The sequence below is a fragment of the Aulonocara sp. 'chitande type north' Nkhata Bay genome, linkage group LG6 (genome assembly GCF_057382095.1).
Source record: "Aulonocara sp. 'chitande type north' Nkhata Bay isolate Kocher_YH1m ecotype deep benthic linkage group LG6, A_spYH_male_GT1.1, whole genome shotgun sequence".
In the NCBI taxonomy this organism is placed as follows: domain Eukaryota; kingdom Metazoa; phylum Chordata; class Actinopteri; order Cichliformes; family Cichlidae; genus Aulonocara; species Aulonocara sp. 'chitande type north' Nkhata Bay.
The window spans coordinates 9,239,384-9,265,742 of NC_141349.1; the positions used below are offsets into that span (position 1 = coordinate 9,239,384).

At 39.4% G+C, this 26,359-nt stretch overlaps 1 protein-coding gene across 3 annotated transcripts in view; it reads right to left on the reverse strand.

Annotated features, from left to right (window-relative positions):
• The window catches only part of LOC147327215 (voltage-dependent T-type calcium channel subunit alpha-1I-like), a 179,534-nt gene that overhangs the window by 27,497 nt on the left and 125,678 nt on the right, over positions 1–26,359 (reverse strand). For all 3 annotated transcript variants that reach the window (XM_086294862.1, XM_086294861.1, XM_086294863.1), the window contains exons 21-30: positions 23,750–23,876; positions 23,104–23,229; positions 22,249–22,338; positions 18,265–18,457; positions 16,134–16,285; positions 13,491–13,600; positions 9,655–9,788; positions 5,175–5,245; positions 1,041–1,119; positions 632–753 (exon numbers count right to left, since the gene is read on the reverse strand). In XM_086294862.1, coding sequence (XP_086150988.1) covers positions 632–753; positions 1,041–1,119; positions 5,175–5,245; positions 9,655–9,788; positions 13,491–13,600; positions 16,134–16,285; positions 18,265–18,457; positions 22,249–22,338; positions 23,104–23,229; positions 23,750–23,876 — 1,204 coding nt within the window. The remainder of the gene's footprint in view (positions 1–631; positions 754–1,040; positions 1,120–5,174; positions 5,246–9,654; positions 9,789–13,490; positions 13,601–16,133; positions 16,286–18,264; positions 18,458–22,248; positions 22,339–23,103; positions 23,230–23,749; positions 23,877–26,359) is intronic.

The window sequence follows — 26,359 nt, forward strand, 5'->3', positions numbered from 1 at the left end:
ACCAATCAATCAATTAATACTCTTTAGTTTTAACATGACACACTGTCAAACTTTCACACTTCCAGAAATCTGCTTTTCAGCCACAGTCACTTTTTAGAGAGCCTAATCAGCACTGATAAAATTTTAAGAGCTCCAGGTACTCGGGGTACTTGGGTGTGATTGGAGAGTAAGATTGAAGTGACAGATGAAATTGAAGAGGCAGATGAAATAGTCACTTTTTGTGAATGTGAATTTGAATCTTCATTCATCCTCTGTAGACTCTGAGTGCACATTTACATCTTCAGGATCATCTTTGCTAAAGGACACGCTCATTACGCACTCATTTCCCCAACCTAAATACGGTCTAGTCCACAAATTTGAACTAAAGACCTTCAATTATAATTCAGCTTCTCATCCTCTTTCTCTGCTGAGGTTGGAGTAGCTTATATACGATCAGCCAACCAGTTCAACGTAAGCATGTATGTGTTATTAGAATAGAATTAGAAATGCTCAAACGGTGTCTCATCTAAAAAAATCTGTCCAACACTGCCACTGGAGACAAGTTGAGGTAAAGCGGAGTGAAAAACAATCATTTAGGTCCATTAGATAACCCAGCCCAAAATGATGAAATGAGGATGAAGAACAAAAGTACCTTCATGATGCCATTCCAGTTGTCGCCAGTTGAAACCTGGAAGAGCGTAAGGAAGGCCATTCCAAAGTTTTCAAAGGTAGCATGGCGGCTCATTCCTTCACAGGGGTAGTCAGCATTACACACTGAGACCAAACATCAAGTGGAAAGAAAACAAAATGAGCAAGACATGGTAAAGAGTGAATCGTGGCTCAGTCAGTTGTATCTTTCTTTTGCGTCTGTCCATAGAGTGAGACATAACAAATGAGCAGGTGGTACAAATGGAGATGAATCCAGGTCAAAAAGGCAAATCCAAACATTCCTTGTATGCTGCGTTTTTCATTGCAGTGTTTTTACAGATATCTAATTATATTTGATAAACATGCTCCAAAAAGCCTTTAGTAGGAACAAAAGTGGTGTCTGAAAGACCCACCTAGTTCTCCAAACAGCTCCACACCCAGAGCAGCATAGATGAAAAACAGCAACATGAAGAGTAGGCCCAAGTTCCCCACCTGGAACATAAAGAAAAAGCATTCATTTCTTATATTCATTTGTGGAATCGAATCACGTGGACCTCCACAGTTAGGTGAGGGGGGCTCAGCCACTGTGCAAACTGACTCAGTAGTTTCCAACTCCTCCTCCTATTTCCCCTGTCAGAGTTTAGAGATAACGGTACTTAATATAACAGGATTTCACTATTTATGAGTTTATATTTGAAACCAGAACCTTCATGTTCCTTTTGCATTGCTTGTTATCATCCGTGAATCACACAGCAAGGCCTTGTCTGTCTCATGATGAAACATGATTAACTGCAGTTTTGTTCCTGTTTGTTCCTGTTTGGTGCTCCTCCAGGACTGGAGAAGAATTTCATTGGCTCAGAAATAGTTGCAAGGCAGGTTTACGCAGCATCGTCATTGTATTGCACAGTTCTGGGTGACACTGTAATATGTGTGAATCGGTTGATGTGGATGGTCACAGTGTAGATGTAGATGGATAAAGGGCCCCTGTGGGTGCAGTAGTAGGCACTAGCATCACACCATTAGCTAAGTCACTTCACAGGGAAGGCAGTGGGGTGCTTTTAAATAGGTGAATGTAGGATTCTATTAGACAGTCAAATGAACTGAGAGAAGCTGGGGATAGCATACAATGTGTTTTAGTTTTTACAGGAGGTGAGATCACAGTGGAGGACTGCATATAATGAGAGAAGGAGATAAGCAGAAATGAATGTATATACACTACAGAGGAGAGGTTAGGTAATGCCTGAGGAGAGCGTTCTTCTCATGATAGATGTAAAAAAAATCCATGCCTCGGCCTGAAGCAGTCTGCAGCTTGCAACTTAAACCCATCTGATGTTTTTGGATTCCTTGAGCAGAGACTGAAAGCAAGCTTCAGGAGCAGTGTTGCTATACAATGTGAAACAGACAACTGAATGCTAAGGAAGCAACACAATGATCAACAAGGTAGCTGAAGTTGGAGCATCCTGTGTCGTGTACATCTTTTGGTTTCCGGTAAACGAATCTAAAATCTAAAGCCATCTACTACATTTTAAAAGTGTGTCCTGAAAATGTTGTTGGTGCCATTGGGAGGAACATTTTTTTCTTCAAGGTAAATTCTTTCTCCATAATGTGATATGAGAAACACTGGCATATGGTCAAGGCCACCCACTTCAAATCCCAACTGAAAACAAGCAGGATGATTTGTTTTCTTTACAGACACAGACCGTAAAGGACAAAGACATCGCTAAACCATGGAGCACAACCCTCCTACTGTTCTCTGTCCTTAAGCAAAGAACTTGTATTTGAGACACATTTAAAACACAAGCAGAAAAGGTCACAAGACACTACTTCTTCTTATATAGGCATTTTTAAAACCACTGTATATTTCTTTGGTGCCTAGCAGAGGGATGCCAGTTGGTGTAATTGAGAGAAATTCTGAGACAATTTCTAGGTGGACCAGAAAAAAAAGGTCACAGCACACTCATGCATTTGATTTTTCTACTGTGCAAGCATAACTGTGCATACTTGCTATTAAGCTATCTTTCTTCTGGCTTCAGTGAAGACGTGCTCTACTGAAGAAAACATTGATGTTCTGGCTTGTTACGTGCTCACTTTACAAAAGGTAAAATTGACCTCATGAAAAATGTGCGGATGCTGCAAAATGAACTTATTTAACAACAGAGCCTACTGCTATATCGTATAGACAATGCCAATTACATGCTTCATTTGCTCTACACAGAGTTGCAGTAACATTACAAACGATCAACTAATGGCTTTTGTGTCATAGCACAGTGGCAATAAATCTATCATGAAACGACCTGTGAAAAAGAAAAAATATAGATGAAATGATACTGGAACACTTCCAGGATCTATACGATTGAATGCTTTCTTCCCATTTTTACTAATATATAAATACACAGTAGTATGCTATTTATAATGCATCACAGTGAAGCCTCAACTGTTATTGTTTTTTCAGAGAACAGCTGATAATTTGGCTTTTTTTATGCTTTTTTTTATTGGACACTTAAAAATAACAATGGCATTAAATTAATATCTGCCAGCATTTTGAATTTAACAGTATTTCATTTACTATTTACCAATGAAACCTTGAGTTTGTGTGTGTTCATGTCGATTTTGTTTTTGTGAAACTGAAAATGAAAGAGCTTGCTTTTATAAATGCGAGGCTTACTGAAGCAGAGACATTTTCTGTGACTATAATTTATACATGTGCACAAATTTTGCAATCCAAACATCAGGGAGACAAAAATCCTCCCAGACACCCAGGAGAAAGAACTTCTTGCTGCTGACTCACTCCATTAGAAATGCCTCGAATAAGGATATGTTTCCAAGAGTTGACAGTTCCAATACATCACAGCTTTCTTTCCCCTCTAGTTTGACCAATTTTCTTTTTAAAAAAGCTTGACACTTTACACATTTTAGAATTTTCTGTATATCTCGTTAAATATGACCCATGCTTAGATCCATAAGCTTTTTTTGTCATTTTGCCTCTGTACTCCACCACAGTGGATTTAAGATGTGACTGAAGTGCAAACTTTCATTTTTAATTCAACGGGTTTTAAAAGGTAATTCATATATTAACAGTTTAGAAATTGCAGCAATTTTATCTATTAGTCGCTCATTTTCAGAGGCTCAAAATGAACTGCACAGTGACTGACAAGCAGTTTTATGGTCAAAGAAATCCCGTTCACTTGATATTCTATGACAAATGTATTAGATAAAAGGTAGCTGCTAACTGGAAGTCTCAATCTGAGGTTCCAAAACATGATGATGCCAGAAAAAGAGGCCATCATTTGGCTAAAATCCCAAAATGAATCTTAAAAAGGAAAAAAATGTGGCAACACCAAAAGACCATTGAAAAAAAGATAAAATCGATAACTGTAAATTATAGTCGTGGTAAAGAAAAAACCCTTTGTCATTGTCATCAAGTCTACAAGCTAGAGATGAAATACATAGAAATACAGATGAAATCGAGAGGATTTACAACAAGGTGAGATTAGGTCAGATTAGACTTGACTAAAAACATCTGAAGGAGACACCCAGTTTTAGAGAAAAATCTTTGATGAAGACTAATTTGTATCAAAATGATTGGAAAAGAAAATTATGTGGAAGGAGTAAAACAGCTCATGATAGAAGTGATAGCTGATGGGCTACGCCCTCTGCTCAGCTTCAGCAGAGCTGACTTTATGGCTCTTTGCAGTGCACATGGGTAAGAGGTGAAAGCAAAAGCAACCCAAGAATTGTCATGACAGAAAAATGAGATATTAAAGCCAAGATCCAAAGGATCAAAAAAGGACAAAAAATAATAATAATCCATAAATCTAAAGTGACTTTGTCCATTTACGTTTGAGCCTCTGAAAATGGGAGAGTGTGGGTATAAAACCTGCTGTAATTCCTGCAGGGTTAAGTAGTTTTGTTAAACGCCATGAATTAAAGCTTAAAGTCTGCACTTCAAGCAAATGTAGATCATTTCAGTTTGAACTGACTGTGGTGGTGTACAGAAGCAAAATTATAAACCTGTGTTGAGTCCCAAAAGAGCAGAGTGTGACTGGAGTACGTGCTGGTAAAATATCTCAACATTACTGAACTCCTAATAAGTTATTAAACATCCCCAGCTAAAATAGTCGATCTACAGTGTCTCTGTGTCCCCTCAGATTCCACAAAACCATCCATTAATATCAGCAAAGGCTTGAGACCAAGAGTCTTTCAGTGCAACAGGGGAGCAGAGCACATTTGCTGCTCTGTTCCCATTAACGGTGGTAAGAATGAAAAAAAAAAAGAAATCTTAACTTATTGCTGCGAGTGTGTGTCGGTGTTTTTTTTTAAATTCCTGAATAAATTAGAGCAGCCATGGAAATTTACCAAGTGTCATAAGATTAAGGGCAAAAATTTTTCTAATAACCTGACTTTTTAAAAGTTCTTATTCTCAGAGAGTGTTTATCGACTCTGGTCATTTATCATTTCACAAATGTTAATTAACTCCTGGGGTGTGTGTGTGTGTGTGTGTGTGTGTGTGTGTGTGTGTGTGTGTGTGTGTGTGTGATGACTCATACCTGAGGCAGAGCTTGGACCACGGTGTCAAGAAGAGCTCTCATCCCCGTTGCCATTTTCAACAACTTCAACACTGAAGAGAGATCACACAGGGTCAGAGAAAACTATAGCCATGGGTAAAACTGCATAAGTCTGTGTCTGTACGTGACACTTGACCTACGTGTTGGGGTGATAAACAACCAACAACACCTACAGAGTGAAGAGAAGTACCGTAATTGTCGGGCTATAAGCCGCTACTTTTTGCACAAGCTTTGAACCCTGCGGCTTTTAGTCAGGTGCGGCTTTTCTATGGATTTTCCATGATTTTTGTGATATCGTAAGACGATTTGTTTTGTTTGTTCCGCTGTTGTACGGCACTACGTTGCCTGGCGGAAGGATCGAGGTTCAAGAGTGGTATGTTAGTCACATGTCCGTCCGCCAGGCAACGTAGTGCCGTACGAAGTAGCGCGAAAAACAAACTTCAAAGTAGCGCTACGCATTCAGCGGGAGGCGTGGATGACGAGCGGCGATAAACTTGCGAAAAGCAAGTTATGCCCAACTCCACCGGTGGATTCTGACAGTGTGGAAAAGTGCGAAAACATCCACGATCACCAACGGATTTTGAAGGGCTGGACTGCTGCATGATGGAGAGGAGGACACCGCCACGGCCCTTCTGAGGGTGTTCGACTCTGACACTGACAACGAGGATTTCTTTGGTTTTGAAAGTGACAACGAAGGAGAGAAGCGGAGAGTGGATGACGAAGCCATCCTGAGCCTGTTCGTTTCCGACATTGGAGAAGAGGAATTTGGTGGTTTTAGTGCGCAGGAAGAAGAGAAAGATGGTGAATGACTGACTTTTCTTCTCCGTGTCACTTCACCTGAGCCTAAAAGGTAGTCCGAATCTATTTTTCTGGTGTGCTGTAGGTTACTGTTATGTACTACATGTGCAAATATGTACCCATAACTTGTTTTTCAAAATATTAATAAAAGGGGTGTGTCTCCAAACAGCCATCTCTTTCCTGACAATTCCCTTTGTGCATATTCTCTTACATATGATAAGTCAACATTGAAACACCTGCGGCTTTTAGTCAGGTGCGGCTAATGTATGTACAAAACAGGATTTTCCCCTGATTTTAGCTTGTGCGGCTAATATTCAGGTGCGCTTTGTAGTCCGGGAAATACGGTAATACCAAAGACAGAAAGACTAAAGACACCAGAGGGATGGAGGAGAAAAGTCAAGATAGATACATAAGGTGTGGGCAGAGAGAGAAAGAGAGACAGTAAACGATCAATACATGGAACAGGTTTCCCAGCTCATCATAAGCGACCTTCGACAATTCCCAGATGTCCAATTTCTGGAGGAACTCGGTAATTACTGGAGCCAGAGGAAAACATGAGAGTATTCTCACAGAGAACAGCAAGGAACAATATAACCTCCTGGGAGATGGGCTGCTCTTCACAGTTCTTAGTGAAGATACACAGTGCGTGACAAAGAGAGGGTGAAAGCAGTGGTTACAGCCCACGAAGAGAACAACTCTTAATAACCTTTTCACCAAAACATACAGCCAACAGCTTTACTTACAGGCAGTTGCTGCCTTTATTTGCTGAAAACATTTTAGAGTCTTTAATGCTCGATCACAGCGACTTTTTAAAAAAAATGCTGTTTGCCAATCATTTTAATAACTTTGACTATATTTTGACCGCTGGGACTTTGTCCTGTAAGATCTGGTACTGCAATTAAATATCTACAGTTCTGAAGGAGGACTTCTGTCTAATGAACTATGACATATGATGATTGTTTTGGCACCTGGTTGGAAATTAGCCTCAGCAATGCTACAGTTCGTAAAAAAGCATGGCTGTACATTATTTCAATGTCAGGTTTCATATTACATCTAATTTGGTATCTGTAGGATATAAATTATAGTTCTGTGGTTGATATTATGACTGCTCAGTAACACTATATATCCTCATTGGTCACTTTGTTCGGGACAACAGTTCAACTGCTTGCTAGCATAAATATCTAATCAACCAACCACATGTTGGCAACTTTAAGTGTTTAGGCTGATAGGCGTGGTTGAAACAACCTGCTGAACTTCAAGTCCAGCATCAGAGTAAGGCAGAAAGGGAATTTAATGAGTCTGAACGTGGATCAGACAGACTGGTTTCCCCTGTCTTCACTGCAGCTCGTCCACAGTTAGCTAAGAATCAGACAACAGTAAATACTTAGCTAAAAACTGAGTATTGTAAAAAACATGTAATTTATATAGTTTTTAAAGTATATATAAATTTGAGCATATTTGCATAGTAACAGTATTTTATTTCCAGTATTTGTTTTTGTTTGTTTTCCAAGTTATAGGAAAAAGTTTCTCTGGGAGACAGCTGCTTCTGAGGCTAAATGTGCTACACTTCCAAATTAATGGTTGCATTTGTCATCTTTCTTTTTTCACTTCTCTGGGTTTTATTTTTATACAAAATATAAAATGAACACAAATAATAGCGTTCTCATTTCTATATACCTGTTGACTATTTTGGAGTAGCAGCTAGGCAATACTTACACTCAAAGTCTAGCTGGTAGAGCTGTTTGTTCACTGACTGTTTTGAATGTGTCCATCTGGTTCATTAAAAATGTCAAGCCTACAAAGAGTTTATAACACTGAAAAACTAAGGCTTACACCATTAGTTCAAGGGAAAAGCTAGCATCCCTGCCAGCTAATAATTCACAAGCACGGTCATTATATTGTGGGGTAGATTATTATTATACTGGGTCATGCTAAAAACATTAAATGAGATTTTATTTGTTCAAATGCAGTCCTTGGACTTTGAAGGAGTATTAGGGCCACATTAAGAAAAAAACATGTTATTATTCATTTTGAGAATAAAGTCAAAGTAACAATTTGAAAATAATTACAATGTTTTATTAGATGGGTTAGTTAAATCGTACTTTAGAATTGCTTTTAGTACAAATAAATTCTTTCTTTTTTAGCACATAAACACTGTGTGGTGACAAATATAAGGACAGAAAGATGCATATAGTCAGTAGGAAAGACCACAGAAATTTGGCCAGATTTGCGCAAAATGAAACAATGAAATGAAACATCAATGGGCAGATTACTAATGGTCACACTATGATTTACAACAAGACACAAAAAGACAGCTGATCATGCTGTTTCTACACAGGCATTTAGTAGACGGCATAAACGCTGTGGCAGTTATTTGACTTGAAACGACAAATTTCATCTCCACATTCTGAATTTACTCTGAGAGTTTAATCTCAAAATGAACAATAATATTTTTCTTTTAATGTTGCCGTAACATTTCATTGTACTGGACACTTTTAGAGAAAAACTAACAATAACTGCCAACATACAACAAAACAGTCGGATGAATATTCTATTGTATTATCCCACTAGCGAGTTGGAATTAATCCACTTGTATGAAACGACTGTGGAACATTTTAATATTCTCTCTCACAGTTACAAATTAGTTAACATTCATATACAGTGGCAAAAATGTTAAGAGAAGAAAGACTAAAAGTCACCAGTAGCCCTCACACTCATCATCAAATACCCCACTTGCTTCTTAATTACCACTGGCTGCTGTTTAGTTAGCATATTACCCATGGGTCCACTCAGAGGTCCCTGAACAGAATTATGGAGGGCAGAGGGTGATGGTAAGAGAGGGCGAGGATTAAGTGAGATTGATGTAATTAGCCTTTATCCCCCACAGTGTGAAGTTAAGAGGACAGCCCAAAGAACTGGTCCTTCAATTTCCCCAGATTTATTAGAGCACAGATGCAAAATGAGAGTCAAGTTAAAAACAAGAGCAAATCTCAGTGATATCTGGATACTGATATCAACCTCAGTGAGCCTCTTTTTCAAGTTACTCAGTCAGTCAGTAGGCCAGTCTAAAATTCTTAAGCAGTCAACACAACTAGTCATCGTTATCCATGTGTCTTCGTTCAGTGGTAGGTTTGAAGGCTCCCTAAATGCTGTTTCATAGATTGAATTAAACACATAAAGAAACATTCATCACTTCCACAAGTTAAATCAAACAAAAATGAACATGTCTGTAATATTTAACATAAAAAGCTTCCAGGACATGAGAGATTACACCTGCTAAGCTTCTGTTAGGCTCCTCTGATTTCATTTTCAAAAGCTTCATTTACAAAAATAATGAACACAATCATTTTGTGAGAACTAAATTGAAATTAGCGATGTGGAAATATACATGACTTTTAATTTATCTCGACTGCTGGGTGATATTAAAGAACAGCTGGGCACACTATAGCTCAAACAACAGCTACAGAAAACTGAAACAGAAGCAAAACACACAAAACCTCTGACTAATTTTCTCTGGAAAAATGGTAAATTAGGAAACGGGTAAGGGACAAGCACATGTATAAAAATATAAAATAATAAAAGAAGTAATGTAAGATGAAGTTTGAGGCATAAGAAAACACCATGGGCAGGTTAAGGACGTGTGCCTCTGTGGGTTGTGGTATACCTCGTGCTATCCTGAGCACCCTCATGATCCTGATGATGGTGGGGTTGATGGGGAGCGAGGCATTGATCTCAATCTCTTCCAGGGTGATGCCCATCACTGACAACAGCACAATGGCCAAATCCAACTGGTTCCACCTACACACACAGACACGCACAACGACTTTTCAACATACCGGAAAAATACCGAACCCGACGGAATATAATGTGAGTCTTAAAAAAAGGAGAACGAGGATGAATTGCTCAGGATTTCATGACTGCACACATCATGGTCGGTGTCATGTTAATTTCCCAATGAATATTAATGTTCTACATCACATTTGTGCATAATTGGCCTTACTCTCGCACAACTGACTTGGCAGAAGAATTGGTAACAGCTCACCATTACCCTAAGGCCTGCTCCAGCTATGAATATTTATAATAATAGTAGGATAAGAGTTTGAATACAATGCAAACTTGGACAAAGAAACAATATCTGCTGAGTGATTTATGTAGCCTGTTGTCATTTTATTGGTCAAAAAAGAGTTACTAAATGGCTCATGTGGGAGAATTCATGAATGTAAAGTTAAATAAATAATGTGGATTTTGATATTTTTGTCAAAGTTTTGATGCAAACTTCATATTGTAATGCTAATTCTGAAACAAGCATCGCATAATCTCATCAGACAACAAACATAAAGAGGACATTCTTCAGTTATATTGTTGTTGAGTAGCTATATTATGAAAGAACCTTTAAAACCCTTATATATGAAAGAGACCTGACCTTTCTTACTTTAAATGACATGTGCACTTCCTTAAATATACATTCCCCCCTTATTTTTTTTTAAATGTAGCAACGTTTCCTTCACTTTTCACTCGGGTTACAGCAAAATTATTGCCCGGGGGAATGTTTCCCCACTGCGTTTCACGCTAGACAATATCTTAGTGCCGGAACAACAAGAAGCGGCACACAGACAGACTCACACAGTGTAAACACACTCAAAACAGGGTTGCCTAATAAACCCAGGGGTTTCCAAAAAGACACACAAGGGTGAAGACAGAAAAAGTCAAAGGTGCTGCAAAAGAAGAGAGAGGAAGGACATAGAGAAAGAGAGCCATGAAATGTAATGCACACTAGAAGAAATACCGTGACTAACTAAAACTGAGACACATAGAAAGATGGACATTCAAATAGGTCGGAAGAAGTAATTTTGAAAGCAAGAGGGGCAGAAATAACCAATAGCAATTTTCTCCAGCACAGTTCTTGAAATGGATCGGAAGCAGCAATAATAAATCTACATAGTAGGGTCGAATAATATTCGCCAACACTCTCACAGCTGCTCCACGGTCTTGTATACGTAACTGAGAGAAGAGCCCTGCAGGATTGCTATGATGCTGGGTGAAGATATGGAAATGAGTTAAAAATTCAAGACTTTCTGCACCTGCACAGTTGGATCGTGTTTTTAAATTAAACATTCACCATATAATTGACCGATGACATCATCAAAAACTTGTGTAAAAGGGGCTTGGATCTTATTCTCTTTACACAGTGCTGGCATAGTCGGTTGGTTATATTTAAACAACACATTTTTGTCACCATCCATCTGTCCATAGATCTAACCAGGTCTCTTAGCAACTTCATAGTGTATGCTGTTAATATACTAGCAGGCTCACCGACACTGCATTCTCACACAGGAAATACCTGCCAATGATATCTAAAGCAGGATTTAGCTCTTTGTGGTTCTAATTAGGCACAAAAGCCTGAAGAGAAAATAAACAACCTGAACAGAAGTGCAGAACTTGAAACGTGTGGAATAAGAAAGCAAGCATTCTCTAAAAATGGTCTTCTTCACCTTTTTTGAGATTGCATATTATGCTCTTTGTATGATACCTGTTACAGTCCCTATTTTCATTCACTGTAGGCTGTTTTTTTGTGGATTGACAATTTCTGGCAAAAGTTAGTGCCAAACATAAACAATCTTTCTTAAAGGTACAATGTATAAAATTTCCACTACTAGATGTCAGTAGATAGCAGTAAACTGAGTTCTGTGTTCCAAATTCAAGTGTATATTCCTGTAGGAAAAACATGTTTTTGTGAGAGCAAAAACATTCAATTTGTACTCATAATGACCACAGCTGGCATGTTTCTGCAACTGTTTGGACCTGATTCTCCCCAGAGTTTCAGTAGAGTGCTGTGAGTCCACCGTTTACCTCAGCTGTCAATGCAGGGTGAGAAACGTCCACGTCTATTTACTCTGGAAGAGGCTGTAAAACTTTGTGAAAGGAGTCTGATCTGAGTCAATGAGTCAAAGAAGCCGACTTGTGGCCAATGACAGACATACTGAGGTGAGTTCCTGAGGATATGCAGAACGTTTCTGTCTGTTTCTGCTTCTGTTAGCCACTGTTAGCTGGGGTTTGTTGGGTCTGTGTTTCCACAAGCCCCGCTAGTTTAGAGACTTATTCATCATGAAGACATCAAGACATAACAGAACATCTACAACCGGTTTTTCACTCGCTAACGAGGAAAGTTTTTGGTCAAGAACCAGCTCTTGGAGCTCACGCTCCTAACCTGTCTCATGCCCAAAATCCCCCCAAGAGCAGCTTCCCTCGCAGCTATTTATTGACAAACTGTTACAATACACGTCACAGCACGAGCACCTCCCTCTGTAAAACCCCCAGTGGTTCTAAGACAAGGCACTGTGTGTGTGTGTGTGTGTATGTGTAAGCACGTATATGCATGTGCAAGAATGTGTGTGTGTGTGCGTGTGTGTGACCTCCTGCTGACCAAAAGGGTCATAAAAGCAGGAAGCTTACAACAGAAGAAACAGATCTTGCAGATAGGATGTATGTACAATAAATCCTCCCCCAGCACAGAGTGGCTGGAGAGGTGGTCAGGATCAAAGGGATGTCTTGATCCTATAGATTGAACTCAGACTTACAAATTTAAGAAGCCCAATGACAACATTCAACAATTAGACTTAACAGGGTTAGCTGCTATTAGCAGGTGTTGGTGAAACTGTCTGACTTGTTGAACTCTTGAGACACTTACGTGAATAAATATGATGCGAGAACGTAATGAAAATGTATGTCAGAGAGAAAGCGTAATTTTTAGGACACTAACAACAGCTGGTAGCTGTACGGAGACAGGAGTGTTGCATATCTAATTTGCAGACAATAACTGACTGCAACAATATTGGGAATAAATAAGCATGTTTGTCTGACTTGAGAGGAGGAAGAGGATGATATTTGATGAAGTTGCTGGTAACGTTGTCTCTTTCCTTCACGTGTTAGTTCCTCTGCAGATAAAACATAGGTATGATGCTTCATATCTTGAGTCGGAAGTTGCAGACACAAATTAAAATGTCGCTCCATCGCATGCAAACACCTATAACTTCTCCTTCCCCTTTGGTGTTTTACATATATAGTCGGTCTCTAGGCAAATACGTAAAACACAATTAGTTGACAGGGAGATGTCCATCACGGCCACTGTAGTCAAACATGGTGGGGGAACACGGCGGCTTTCACTAACGACAAATCTGGTTCTATGTACATTTAATAGATGATTCAATTTATAAGAAGGTATAGGAGTGCTGGAAGACATAATCACAAAGTAATCTGCGTGTGTAAGTTTTGCCCTTGAATCTGTGATCTTGTATTTTTTTCCTGTCGTCTCTCAGAGCTTAGCTGGCCACAGCAAGCAGCTGCTTCTCTATTAGGAAGAAATATAAGAGATAAGGCCGTGGTATATAATACCAGAATATGGACTGTACAAGGATTAACTTGCTGCTGGTGCTATAGTATAACATAACAGATTTTATCAGTTTTGCATGCTTCAAAGATTTAGTGCAGCCGGGACTGTACCTGTCCTTGAAGAAGCGCCGAAAGCCAAAAGCTACCAGTTTGAGAGAGGCCTCGATCACGAATGTGGACGTGAAGAAGTAGTTGCAGTACTTTAATGCAGTCTCCAGAGACTGGGAGTAAGAGAGGTGAAAGATGGACAGAGAGGTTAGAACTGAGACAACAACAGCAGACAGTTAATATCACCTCTCCCGTGACCTATTACAAGCACATTTGTTATCTTTTTTCACGCCAGTAAAATGGTCTTTTTATCAGTTCACTGAAGAATGAAGCAAATAACACAGCAAGTTATGAGAATTGTTGTTCAGTGAATCCGTTTTGCCAGAGTCAGCAACATTTGCACTTGCCAACAAATTTCTTTTAATAGAGGAGAGCTTAATTGAGACAGACAGCTAAATTATGTCACACTCTAGGGAGAAACAGAGAGCATTTTTTCTACTACGCTGGTATTAATGAGTCAGACAAAAAAAGGGCTACACAAGTCAAACATTTGTAATGTTCAGTGCACATAATTAAACCAGATTATCCACAACAAGTCTAATTACATATTAACAAAGCGTGTGTTGAGAGGTAGTAGAAATTTGCCATTTTCAAACAGATGTTTGGACTTTAACTGCATAACGATGCTATTTTAAATGATCTTTGTAGATTTTTGACTTATGGTAAAATACTTTTAGTACTAGTTTTGAAGCTGAGACCAAATAGAGAGTGAGTTGGTCATTGTGCATGCCTTCATGCTGACAATTGGTTGCTAGAGGATGTTTCTGGTTGTCTAGGTAACGTATTTTCAGGGCAGATGATTTCCTGTCCTCTCATTGGTGGTTGCTTCAATCAATTGCGTTGAAGTTGAGAGAAGTTTAATTCAGAACCTCCTTTATTTATTTTTTTTACCCATAAGTCATTTGAAATCAGCGAATGCTATTGGCCATCTACCCTCTCTGGTCGCCACAGTGCTACAAAATCACAGCTTAAAACACACAGATAATCAAGACCAGAAAATACCTGAAGGATTTCCAGAATTAGTCGTGTTAATCTATAAGGTTAAGCATTTTAGGATGTCTAAGGAACTTGGAAAGAAAAGCGTCTGGATTTCTTGAAATTTCTTCTCATCTGAGAAGCTTCTTCAGTTTTAAGAGCAACTGGTGGAGAGTCACAGATTTTAAGCCCTATGGGACTGTCCCCAAAGAGGGTCATGGACCCCCTATTGATCCTCTACCTAATCACCAAGGCCAAGGTGTAAAAATAGGTCAGAATCAGCCAAGGTTTTGGGTTTTTGAGCCCAATGCGAAACCTAGCCCCCCCCCTATCATGTGATTTCCTGAGGTCAAATGGCCCAGGATCTGAGCGGGCGTTAAGGCGCCTACACATTGGCGTCCTCGAAAGAGTGACCTTTAGATGCAGATGGAAAAGCCGAGTCTTGTCTTGTCGAGGTGGCTCCTCTATGCTGTGCCGTGCATTTATGAAGTGGCTGTATGGTCTCTCCGATGTAGAGGTCTGAGCGTTCCTCGCTACACTGTACAGCTTCTCGGATGAGAGGTGAAATGTCTTCAAGAAACTTAAAGAAGTCGAGACCTTTCTTTGCAAGCTCCTTAGACTATGATGACCTGGATGATGAAAAAGTGGCTGGGGAGTTTCTTCCCTGTTTTCTGTTTTTATACCAGGCAAAACTAACTGTCCATAGCTTTATAGGACTAGGAACAATTTTGTTTGTTCAGGTTCAGATAAAGGAAAAAAATAACCGTTATAACTTATTTTATAATATAGATCTTTTTCAAAATGTGTTTTTGTCAGGTTACTTTACTGTTAAAGCTCTTACAAAACCATTCATTTTTACAGCAGTTCTGCTCTGAAGACAAAAATGTAATTATTTTCATTGTTAAACGAGTTAAGTCAAAGGCCAGTGTTTTTAACTTTTCCACTTTAAGCAGCCTTTATAATACCATTTCAGCTACATTTCTTTCCTTTATTCCCAAAGGGCTTCAGTCAAGTGTTATGTAGCCATAAACCCTGCAGTTCTTTGACGATAGCCTCGCATGTGTGGGCGATAGCCTTTGGATGTCAATGGCAATTCACACAGTCAACTGAAAATAATGAGCTCCGTGGGCTGTCTGTGTACAGCTATGTAAGTGGCTAATACCTTATATGTTTGCCACAATTGTCTCTCAAGATAAGAACATTTTCAGCTCAACACTGAGACCGAACACCACGACAAGTCGTATACAGCCTACATGCCACAGGTCAGAAATGTGAGAGGAAACAGTGGGGGCAACACCACAGGGAAAGATCCTGACTGATTTGAGTGGGTTGCTCTGGTAGTTTCATTTCCTCCTTAGTGATCATATGTTAAACCATTTGATTATGCTATTTCATTAGGGTAGCAAGAACATGGCATAAAAAAGTCAACTGTTACCATCCATTTAACACGTGAAGAGCCTTTTCTTACTTTTTTTATATTCCAGCACTTCAAGATATGCTTTAGTTTTTGGCAGTATTTATTGCTGATTCAGAGCAGCGGGCTGGCCACTTCCCTCAGGAAATGGCAACTTTTAACCATCAACACCTACTCAGAAGCTTTTGATGAGACTGAGAAAGAAACAGCAGATTTGTTCAAAACATCGCTCTATCCTCCTCAAGCAAGGCTGTCACCTGTGGTTGGTCGTAGTGCTCCAGAGACATGGTGATGACATTAATGCAGATAATGAAGGTGATGACCAGGTCCAGGTAGTGGCTGGTGCACAGAGCATGGATAGCCAGGCGTGTAGGACCATAGGATGCATAGTAGGGCAGCTTCTGTGCCTCTGGATAGAGGAAGAAAAAAAAAAAAAAGACAATTAGGGTTTAGGGTCAATGAATGAGAAGGAAAAATGACAGAAGGAAAACAAAATGGGAGTGAAAGACAAATTAGAAAAATGTAGAATAAAACAAATGACCAAAAAATAACAAAATACCAAAAAAGAAAATATACAGACAAAAATTTTTCATTAGACAAACAGTGAATAAAAGCTGTACACTCAGTCTTGAGTTACGCCTTCTTCATACTTTGCTTCCAAGAATCTAGGCTATATTTGTAAGTGGTTATGAGGCTTTCTTCAGGCTGAGGATCTTTTATTTGGACATTGGCTGCTTTTTCACTCATTTATAGTACAGTACTAGTTTTGGGGTTTTTTTTCTTTTTGTCGAGCCGCTTAACGCTGACCTATAAATGATTCAAGCATAAAACAGACACCTACCTCAAAGACTGCGGAATATTGCATCTACATATAACATAAACTGAGAACCCATTTTAAAATGTACCTTTAGAAACTTTGTTACAAGCAACCTGTCAGAAAAACATTAATTTGATCCAATCCAGCCAAGACCTGACACAAGACATAAGATCTACTTGCCAAAGTTACCAAAGTCCCATCAGAAATGGTCTCAATGGTGGACTGGCTGTCAAGAAGTTACTTTTAAGGAGGGGAAACGGGGAGAAAATGTCTGAGGCATGCTAAATTACACAAGAACTGGAACACAAATAAGTGGCAACAGCTCTTCTAGAGTGAAGAATCCAAATTTGAAACCTTTGGTTCAAATTGTTGTTGTCAGTATATAAGTTGTTCCACCACGCAATGCTATCTGGAAGGTTCCTGTTTACCAATGGCTTAAATTTTCAGGAAGTGGTGCCAAACATACTGCTATAATGCTGGATAGAAAGAAAAAAATAGAACACTATCAGTCATGGATTGGCCTCCTCAGAGCCCAGACCCCAACATTATTAAAGCAGTGTGGGACCATCTTAAGGTCTACCGGTTTTGCGCAATTGGTGTGGATGGTCAGGGGGCAACAGCCTAGGTTTGACTTCTGAGGCCCTGAGACCAAATAAAAGTTTTTAAAGTCTACTACAAGAAAGTACAAGAAGGCTTGCGTAAGAAAGTTTAGGCATTGTGGACGAATAAAGACAGTCCTACCAAATATTGACTTTCAAGCATGTTAGAATTGCACAAACTCTTTTTTTGCCTCATATAATGTATTTCCATCTATGTTTGCAGATGATTTTGCTAAATCACTATGTCTATTTCCCAGTTTCCTAACAAAATATAGAGAAATAAAGTCGACTCAAGGCTTTTACACAGTAGTGAATTTATTCCAAAAGAGGGAAAGAATAATGACGCTCAGAGCAGCTGAAGAAAAGTCAGACACTGAGATAAACTCTGTGCTTATATAAAGAGAGAATTTGATAAATGTGTGAGAGAGGTTAAGTAGCTTTAAATGAGTTGAAAAAATGACTCATTCAACGTCATATTATCATGTGTAATATAAAAGATCAAATTAGAAGTCTTGGGCATATGCCACGTGGATTTTACCCAAGGAGTGGAGACTTTAAAAGATTGCATCTATTAAGTTAAACATATACTGTATATAAGATTTCTGAAACTGGAAGTATGAGAGAAGAGGTGAGCATTTTTTATATAATAGACTGTATACCGTTTGCATCTCTTTGCTAGATTTTCTCTTTATTCTTCTGTACACTCAGTCTTTGTTCCTCTCCCAATAGATTTTTGGATCTCATCAGTCCTCCTCCTTCCATGTATGTTTTTTTTCAACATGACTTGATTTTTTAAAACCGTCCTTTTTTACTTTCTTTTTTATTTCGTTAAATTTTCCGTCTCATCTTTCTGTTTTTCTTTATTAATTATTTTCCCCTCAATCTTTACAGTGCTTCAGGCACTCAGCTCCCTCCCAACTCCTGCGTATCCCACGTTCACCCTTCAGCTTCTTCCTGTTCTCTGGATCTTACTTCTCCTTTTCTTCTCCATGCGACGCTGGCGTTTCTCCTCACGTCTTCTGGCCTCCTCCACCTCCTGGTGCTGCCGACATTTGTGGAAGTTCTCCACGACCACACCCACAAACATGTTAAGGACGAAGAAGCTGACAATCAGCAAAAAGGAGATGAAGTAGAGCAGCATCCATGGGTTGTTGTTGATCATCGGCTAGAGGACACAGGGAAATGTAACATTAAAAAAAGATAGACAAAAATAGGAAAACATAAATAATCCATGGGTGAGCTCAAAGTACCTACTTCCAGCCACCTCTGAGCAGCCTCATTTTAATCTCAATAAAAAAAAATACTATGAATGGAAAGTTTAAAGCCCTTTTCACAGATGTACTCAAACTTTTCTGACTTTTTTCTTTCCTTTTGAGTTTGTGTGATGCGTTGATGGGCAAAACGCTCAGCTAATAATCTGGTGCATTCACCTTTATCAAGTAGGGGTCTTGTGTGTCACCAGACAGTTTCTTAAATCACTACATAAAGCTTACAGCAGTATTCAATACAGACTATTTCCTGCTATGTGCTTTATGTGACCTGATTAACATCTGAAAATGGAAAGGTTAGTTGTTGATGTCCAGCGGCCCGGTTGTTTTAGCTGGTATGTACATGAAATATGGTGATCGCTGAGAATCACTTCCAGGACAAGTTTGACACTGTTCTAAATGTTTAGGGTTACACATCTATTCAACTCGTTTTAATAATAATAATAATAATAAATTTTATTTATGAGCGCCTTTCAAGTCACCCAAGGACACTTTACAATAGGATAAAACACTTAGTAAAACAATGGCAGAATAAGAACAATAAAATACAAGCACAAGATAAAATGAACAAACAGTGGATTCACAGTGAATATGCAGATTTGAACAGATGAGTTTTGAGTTGGGATTTAAACTGGGGGAGAGAACCAATATTTCTTATTTCAGGGGGCAGAGAGTTCCACAGCCTGGGAGCAGAGCCGCTGAAAGCTCTGCTTCCCATGGTGGTGAGGCGGAAGGAAGGTACAGTAAGCTGGACAGAAGAAGAAGAACGAAGTGAACGGGCAGAACAAGTGGTGGTTAACAGGTCAGAAAGGTAAGAAGGAGCGAGGTTATGAATGGCCTTGAAGGTGAGCAGAAGAAGTTTGAAAATTATCCGGAATTTCACAGGGAGCCAGTGAAGTTCCTGAAGAACAGGGGTGATGTGCTGGTAGGAGGGGGTTCTGGTGATAATGCGAGCAGCAGAGTTCTGAACCAGTTGAAGCTTATGGAGGGATTTTTGGGGGAGACCATGCAGAAGAGAATTGCAGTAGTCAATACGGGAGGTAACAAGACTATGTACAAGAATGGACGTAGACTGGGTGGAAAGAGAAGGAAGCAATCTGTTAATGTTACGTAGATGGAAGTAGGCAGAACGGGTGAGATTATTGATGTGAGATTTATAGGAAAGTGAACTGTCTAGGATGACACCAAGGCTCTTAACCTGAGGAGAAGGGAAAACTGTGGAGTTATCGATGGTGAGTGAGAAATGGTTTGCCTTCAAAAGGTTGGATTTGGTGCCAATAAGGAGGATCTCAGTTTTATCCTCATTGAGCTTTAGAAAATTAGAGGTAAACCAGGATTTTAACTCGGATAGACATTCTGTAAGGGAAGAAGGTGGGAGGGAGGAATCAGGTTTGCAAGAGAGATATAACTGGGTGTCATCAGCAAAACAGTGAAACTGAAGATCAAATTTGCGGAAGATGGTATCTAGAGGGAGGATGTATATTATAAAGAGAAGAGGGCCTAAAACTGAGCCTTGGGGTACACCAGAGGTGACGGGGAATAGACGAGAGCGGAATGATCTTAGTTGAATAAACTGGGAGCGGTCGAGGAGATATGATTGAAAACAGACGAGGGGTGTGTCAGAGATGCCGAGAGAGGAAAGTCTGCTTAGAAGGACAGAGTGAGAAATGGTGTCAAAGGCTGAGCTCAGATCTAAAAGGACGAGAATGGTGAGAAGACCAGAGTCAGCTTCGATTAGAAGATCGTTAGTGACTTTAAGTAGAGCAGTTTCGGTACTGTGACATGAGCGAAAACCAGATTGAAATCTCTTTTTTGAGAGAAAAGAATACATCTGACACTCTGTGTCCATATTCAGTACAGTTTGAAAATCTGGGGACTGTCAGCAATCTCAAAGGATGACAGTAAACAGAGGAATAGGCAGAGAATGGAGACAACGTGGGTTGATTGGATGTGGAGGTAGTTTTTGGGAGAGAGTCATTAGAAAACAAAACAAAAAATAAAGAAAAAAAACTCTGAAGTTCAGTGACAATAAAGCTGGAGATGAGAGTCAGATTTTCAATTTGGGGGAGCGCTGAGAGCTGAAAGCACTGGGTGGAGTGTAAATGGGATTAGTCATTCAGAGCCATGTTGGACTGCAGTGAGGGTTCTCCCTGAGGCGAGGAAACTGAATCATCCAGAATAATGCCCACTCTTTTTAATAGATTCTCTAATAGATTTTCAAATAAACCAATTCTACAAGGAACGTGTTCACTTTGTAGCCACTATAGAAGACTAATTTGCATCACGTTATTGGATGGTGTTGTCGTCTGTGTATATTATTTGTGGGGTTAAGGAGACAGTAAGCAGCGTGTTCTCCAATTTAGGAAGCAAAGATACATTTTTAAGATCGTGACTGGCCTCAGGTGTGATTGTTTATTAGAACGTTTTAGCTTCCATTAGATAACGATAGTATCTCTGATAGAGCATTCAAGCAAAGCTCCTAATTTCACATTCCAATTATAGCTCAACTCTCACCTTCAATCATAATTTTAAAGTCTTATGTGAAACTAGTTATGAACAACATTCAGCTCACATAACATTCATTGGAGGGAGTGTGGGTTAATTAAATAAAAAAAAAGGGTATTTGCATTATAGCAAAGACACAGGCAGTGCACTTAAAAACAGCATAATAGGGACATTGGAGTAAAGCTCTTCAAATAAAATATACTAACAAAGGGATCTCAGAGGACTGGGCCGTCACATTTAACCGTTTCATGCATGACAACCTCAATCTGGTTAGTATTTTTATTCATCTTTAAGCATGAAAAAAGATTTTTGAACTTCATTTTTTTAAACATGTACTTCTTAAAGAGTTTGTTACATGTCGACTTAGGTGGACATCATACGTTTTGACTTATGAATTTGGTATGGAGTGACACATCAGTGTCCAATGTAGTGGTTTATGTGCAGGTATACCATCAACACTGACACAAATACAAGAAAGCAGCCTTTGAACAGCTGTCCACTGTAGTGACCACTATGTGTGAAAGGGTTAAATGTGATTCCAATGATAAAATCCAGAAGGAGAAGGTGATGTAGAAGGTGCTGCTCCTACAGGAAACATTTGTAGTATTGCAATGATATGAACAGACGACACTAAGACACGTCCCTGTGGAGGAGATCTGGGAACATCCAACTGGGTTGAATATTCAGAAGACCAGAAGGAGGAATTTTATATCCCATCTGTTAAAGAAATGTGGGATTCCCTCAAAGAGGTTTGAGTATGTAGATGGAGATTTAGGCAGGCATGTGGGCCACTCTGCTTAGTTTACTACCACTGAACAGTGAACCTGACTGACTGAATGACTGACAGACAGACAGATAGATAGACAGAAAAAGCTTTTAAGTATCTGGATATAAAACAATGAATGTGATCATTCGCATTAGGTAAATACAATGTCAGGTGAACTGCAAAACCTGATATATTATACCATATGTATGTCAATACAAGTGAAATAAAAGTATTTCAAAATGCTGAAACAAGCACAGCTTTTCTGCTTCCACAGGAATTAAGACGATAAGTAGCAGCAAGATGCTGCAAATCAAACACATCTAACTGATCATCATTAGGTGTGAGAAGAGTGTAGACTTTCTTTTTACTATAACCACAAGCATGAGCATAGGTATTTACGGTAATATTATTTATTACCTGCTGGTCAATTCCCACTGCATCTAGTCCATGGTACATGATGTTGACCCAGCCATCTTTTGATGCCAGCACAAACAGGGACATAAGAGCCTGAAAGGGACACAAGCAACAGCATGAATAAACAAAGCAGGGGTCTCCAACTCCAGTCCTCGAGAGCTACTGTCCTGCAGCTTTTAGATGTATCCTTGATCCAATGCACCTGAATCAAATGAATGGCTTGTTACCAGGCCTTTGCCAAACTTCATCGCATTCATGATTCAATCATTTGATTCACTGTGTTGGACTGGGGATGCATCTCAAAGCTGCAGGACCGTAGCTCTCGAGGACTGGAGTTGGAGACCCCTGATTTAGACCCATCCAAACAAAACGCTAATAGTATAATGGGCTAAATCTAACAGCTGGCATTTATTAAAAAAAAAAAAAGACAAAGAAAAGATGTTAGTAGATCAAACCACAGACATGAAGCAAAGTACTTTAATCGCCTAGTGCTCAGAGCAACAAACATGAACTGCTATTATGTAATAGACATCAGTGGTACAATATTAAAAACATTCATTAGCATTGTCAGCCATGTGAGTCCTTCCTCTGTTATTCTCCACCTCTTTTTGTTGTACGATGGGATGTTGTAGCTAACTGAAAACCATCTCTTCTATTGTGGGCAAAAGGCACTTTACATTTCTTTTTTCGCATTCATGAATCAAACTGTCGCTTTTTCTCCAGCTTTAAGACCATTTAAAGGATCGACAGCATAGTACAGTGTCTCTGTGTGCGGTGTAGTTTGTGTGTACTTCTAGGGTAATATGTGGGAAACAGCCCTGCCAGGATGCCAAGCATACACTGTATTCTATCTCGTACCTGTCCAAGGTTGTCAAAGTTGTATTTGTGGTGAACCCATCGATAGTTGGCAGCCAGGCAGTCAGATTTATTGGTGATATTCTTCACATCGAGACCCACACAGTAGTAGAACTTTCCTTTGAAAAGCTTTGAAGGAAAACAGACACAGGCAGAGGCACATGAAGATAAATCACGACAGAGCAGTGAAAAAAAAACCTTCTCTGCATAGCCACTTCTTTCACTCGGTTTTTGAAGTCATTTCACAATTAGTGTTTGTAACTAGTGCATACATGGAGCTTTATTGAAGACTCCACGAGCGCTTGATATCAACAGTGTGGTTTTCCTCCCGAGAAAAGACGTTTTTAACTCTCACTCACACTGAACATCAAAGAGGGATGTGGGTAAAAGAATGCATAACAGCAGATGCAGAGAGAATGACATGAAATGAAGTGTGCAATAGCAGGGTGGGATTGACAACCAGGTGCAAAAGAAAATATGAAAATATAAAGGAGCCAGCTGTACATTTTCCATACTTGCAAACTTGCTTGTAGAGTTAAAAAGATAAACTAGATTTTGTGATGATATTCCCTTACTGATTTAAAAAAAAATAGCAAGGCAGAAGATGTTAGGTGGAGGGCAACTTGGACTTGGACACGAATATGTTTACCTGAACACCAAGGATGCCAAAGATGATGAAAAAGGCACAGCAGATGAGGACAATGTTGCCGATGGGCTTGAGGGACGTGATTAGGGTCTCGACCACCAGCTTCAGTCCTGGAGCTCTGCTGATCACCCTGTAGGACAAACAGGTGGAGAGGGATGGAAAGATGAAGAAAGAAGGAAGAAAAAAAACGACACACAGCATCTTTTAGAAGCGAAAGTAAAAAGAAAAAGAACAACGTGACTGCAGAGCTTTTGTCTAAAACACTGCGGTCATTTCAGTCACTTTTCTTTATGCTGGCATCCCAAAAACTGCCAATAATCTATTTTGTTATCTCAAGAAAACAGAATAATTTAACTCGCCAGCTGACAAAAGAAAATTAAAATAAGAATAAACGTCTGATTTCTCAAGATCATTTCTCCCAAGGAGATAATTTCGGTTTTCAGGATCCGGGGATAATTATGGAGAAGCCATTAACGTCTTAGTCTGTTTATCTGGTTATCCATGAAGCTATCCAACAGTTTCACTGAGATGCTGCCATTAATCTGACATTCTAGCAAACATCAGCTGCTGAAGTTGATTCCTGCACTGTGCAGCTGGAGGGTGGGGTGGGGGGTCACCACTTTTCCATGTTCAGAATTACAGATCCATTTATAAAACACTTGACTTCACTTTTATTTATCATCCTTCCTAATATATGAATCTGCGCGGAGGTGTGGAGAGCAGTCAGAGAGAGACACTTTATTTCAGTAGAACAGTAGAACACTTTACTGCTGATAGGGGGAGGCCGTTTCATTAATCCACTGTCCTGTGTGAGAATGACTGCACCTGTGTTGTCCAGAGTGCTACGGCTGATACAATAACTGTTTTATGGTTCGCAAATATGAGCAAGTTCAGAAGGAACTGAATTCATGCCAAATCTTCTCTCTCTCTCTCTCATATATATATTAGTGCTGTCAATAGATTAAAAAATTTAACTAAAATCTTTCAATTTTCTGTAATTAATCGCAATTCTTATATAGCGCTTTTCTACTCTGAGCACTCAAAGTGCTTTATACAACTAATTCATTCACCCAATCACACAAGTACTTTTCTAAACTTTTTAGTCTAACTGTTAGTAGCTGATCTGCTCTACCACCTGAGCTACAGCCCCCCCCCCCAATTACCTATTCAGCACACATGCTTTGCAATGTGCGCTCGTTTACAGGAACATTTCTGGGATTTTGAGTCATTCTGCACTCCAGGTGCAGAATGACTCAAAATATAGCTTTTATTTTGGAAAGAGACATTTCTCTGTAATAAACTCTCTTTTACAAAGGTGAGTGATTCCTCAATCAGATACAGGGCTCGCAATATCGCTAGCCCGACGTCCCGGGGCTAGCGATTTTTTCAGTCGGTTTACCAAAATCTATCTCTTCCCTGCCCGTCGGGCTATTGTAGGAAGGAAAAATATATGTCAATGCTTTTGCATTCTTTCAGAAATGTAGCTGGGTAATTATGTCATTGGCATCGGTGAGCCACTGTCAATATGTGACATATTGCAATCGCGTTTGAATTTGCGCTTGTTTTTTTGCTTTCACTTTGCAATCGCGCGAACTGTGTTATAGAGAGCGACAGCACTGATCTGTGAGTGATGATAATTTGTGCACCAATTCCTCTGACATCATCTTATTAATCGTTAGCTTACTATGCAAACATGACAAGTGAAATCTCCCGCAGCTTAAACATGTGAGAGGTTGATCACGCAGAGAATCGCTGAGCTTATGTGAGTGCGTGTGTAAAAGCAGCAGGATATATATTTGACTACGATGACCTGGATGACTGAGAACCTTCACAGACAGATATATATTTTAGTTCTGCTGAGCCAAATAAGACAGGTCAGGGTGAAGAAGTGACAGCCAAAGAAAAGCTTACCACAAAACGGAGAAGTTATGACAAATCAGACTATAAGGCAAAAAGAAAGTGCAGCTTTATGGTTTCATGGACAAAAGAATTTCTGTGGCTGCAATATGACGAGCTAAATAACCAGGGCTGCACATAAGTGGTCCGCAGGTGCGCATTCGCTGTCAAAATAAAAAACACGCACAAGGGTTAGGGTTAAATTTAAAAACTGTACTTTTGAGTTAAAATATATATTTATAATTTTAATAAATGACAAATTAAAAAGGCATGAACATTTTTTTTGTATCGAAAAAATATCGAACCGTGACACCAAAGTATCGAACCGAACCGAACCGTGAATTTTGTGTATCATTGCACCCCTAATTAATATATATATATATATATATATATATATTCATTCATTCCTAGGACTGCGCTCTTCTGGACGGAGATCTCGGATGTTGTTCCTGGGATCTGTTGGAGCCACTCGTCCAGCTTGGGGGTCACTGTTACCTTTACCTTCCACATCTTCTCCAGCTCTTCTCTGGGCCCTTCGTTCTTCTCCAGCTTCTTGTGTTCCTTCTTCCTGATGTTGTTGTCATTCAGTATCGCTACGTCTATCACTACGACCATGTTCTTCTTTTGTGCAGCACTACTATGTCTGGTTAGCCATCACCAATTTGTCCATCTGTATCTGGAAGTCCCAGAGGATCTTAGCTCGGTCATTCTCCACCA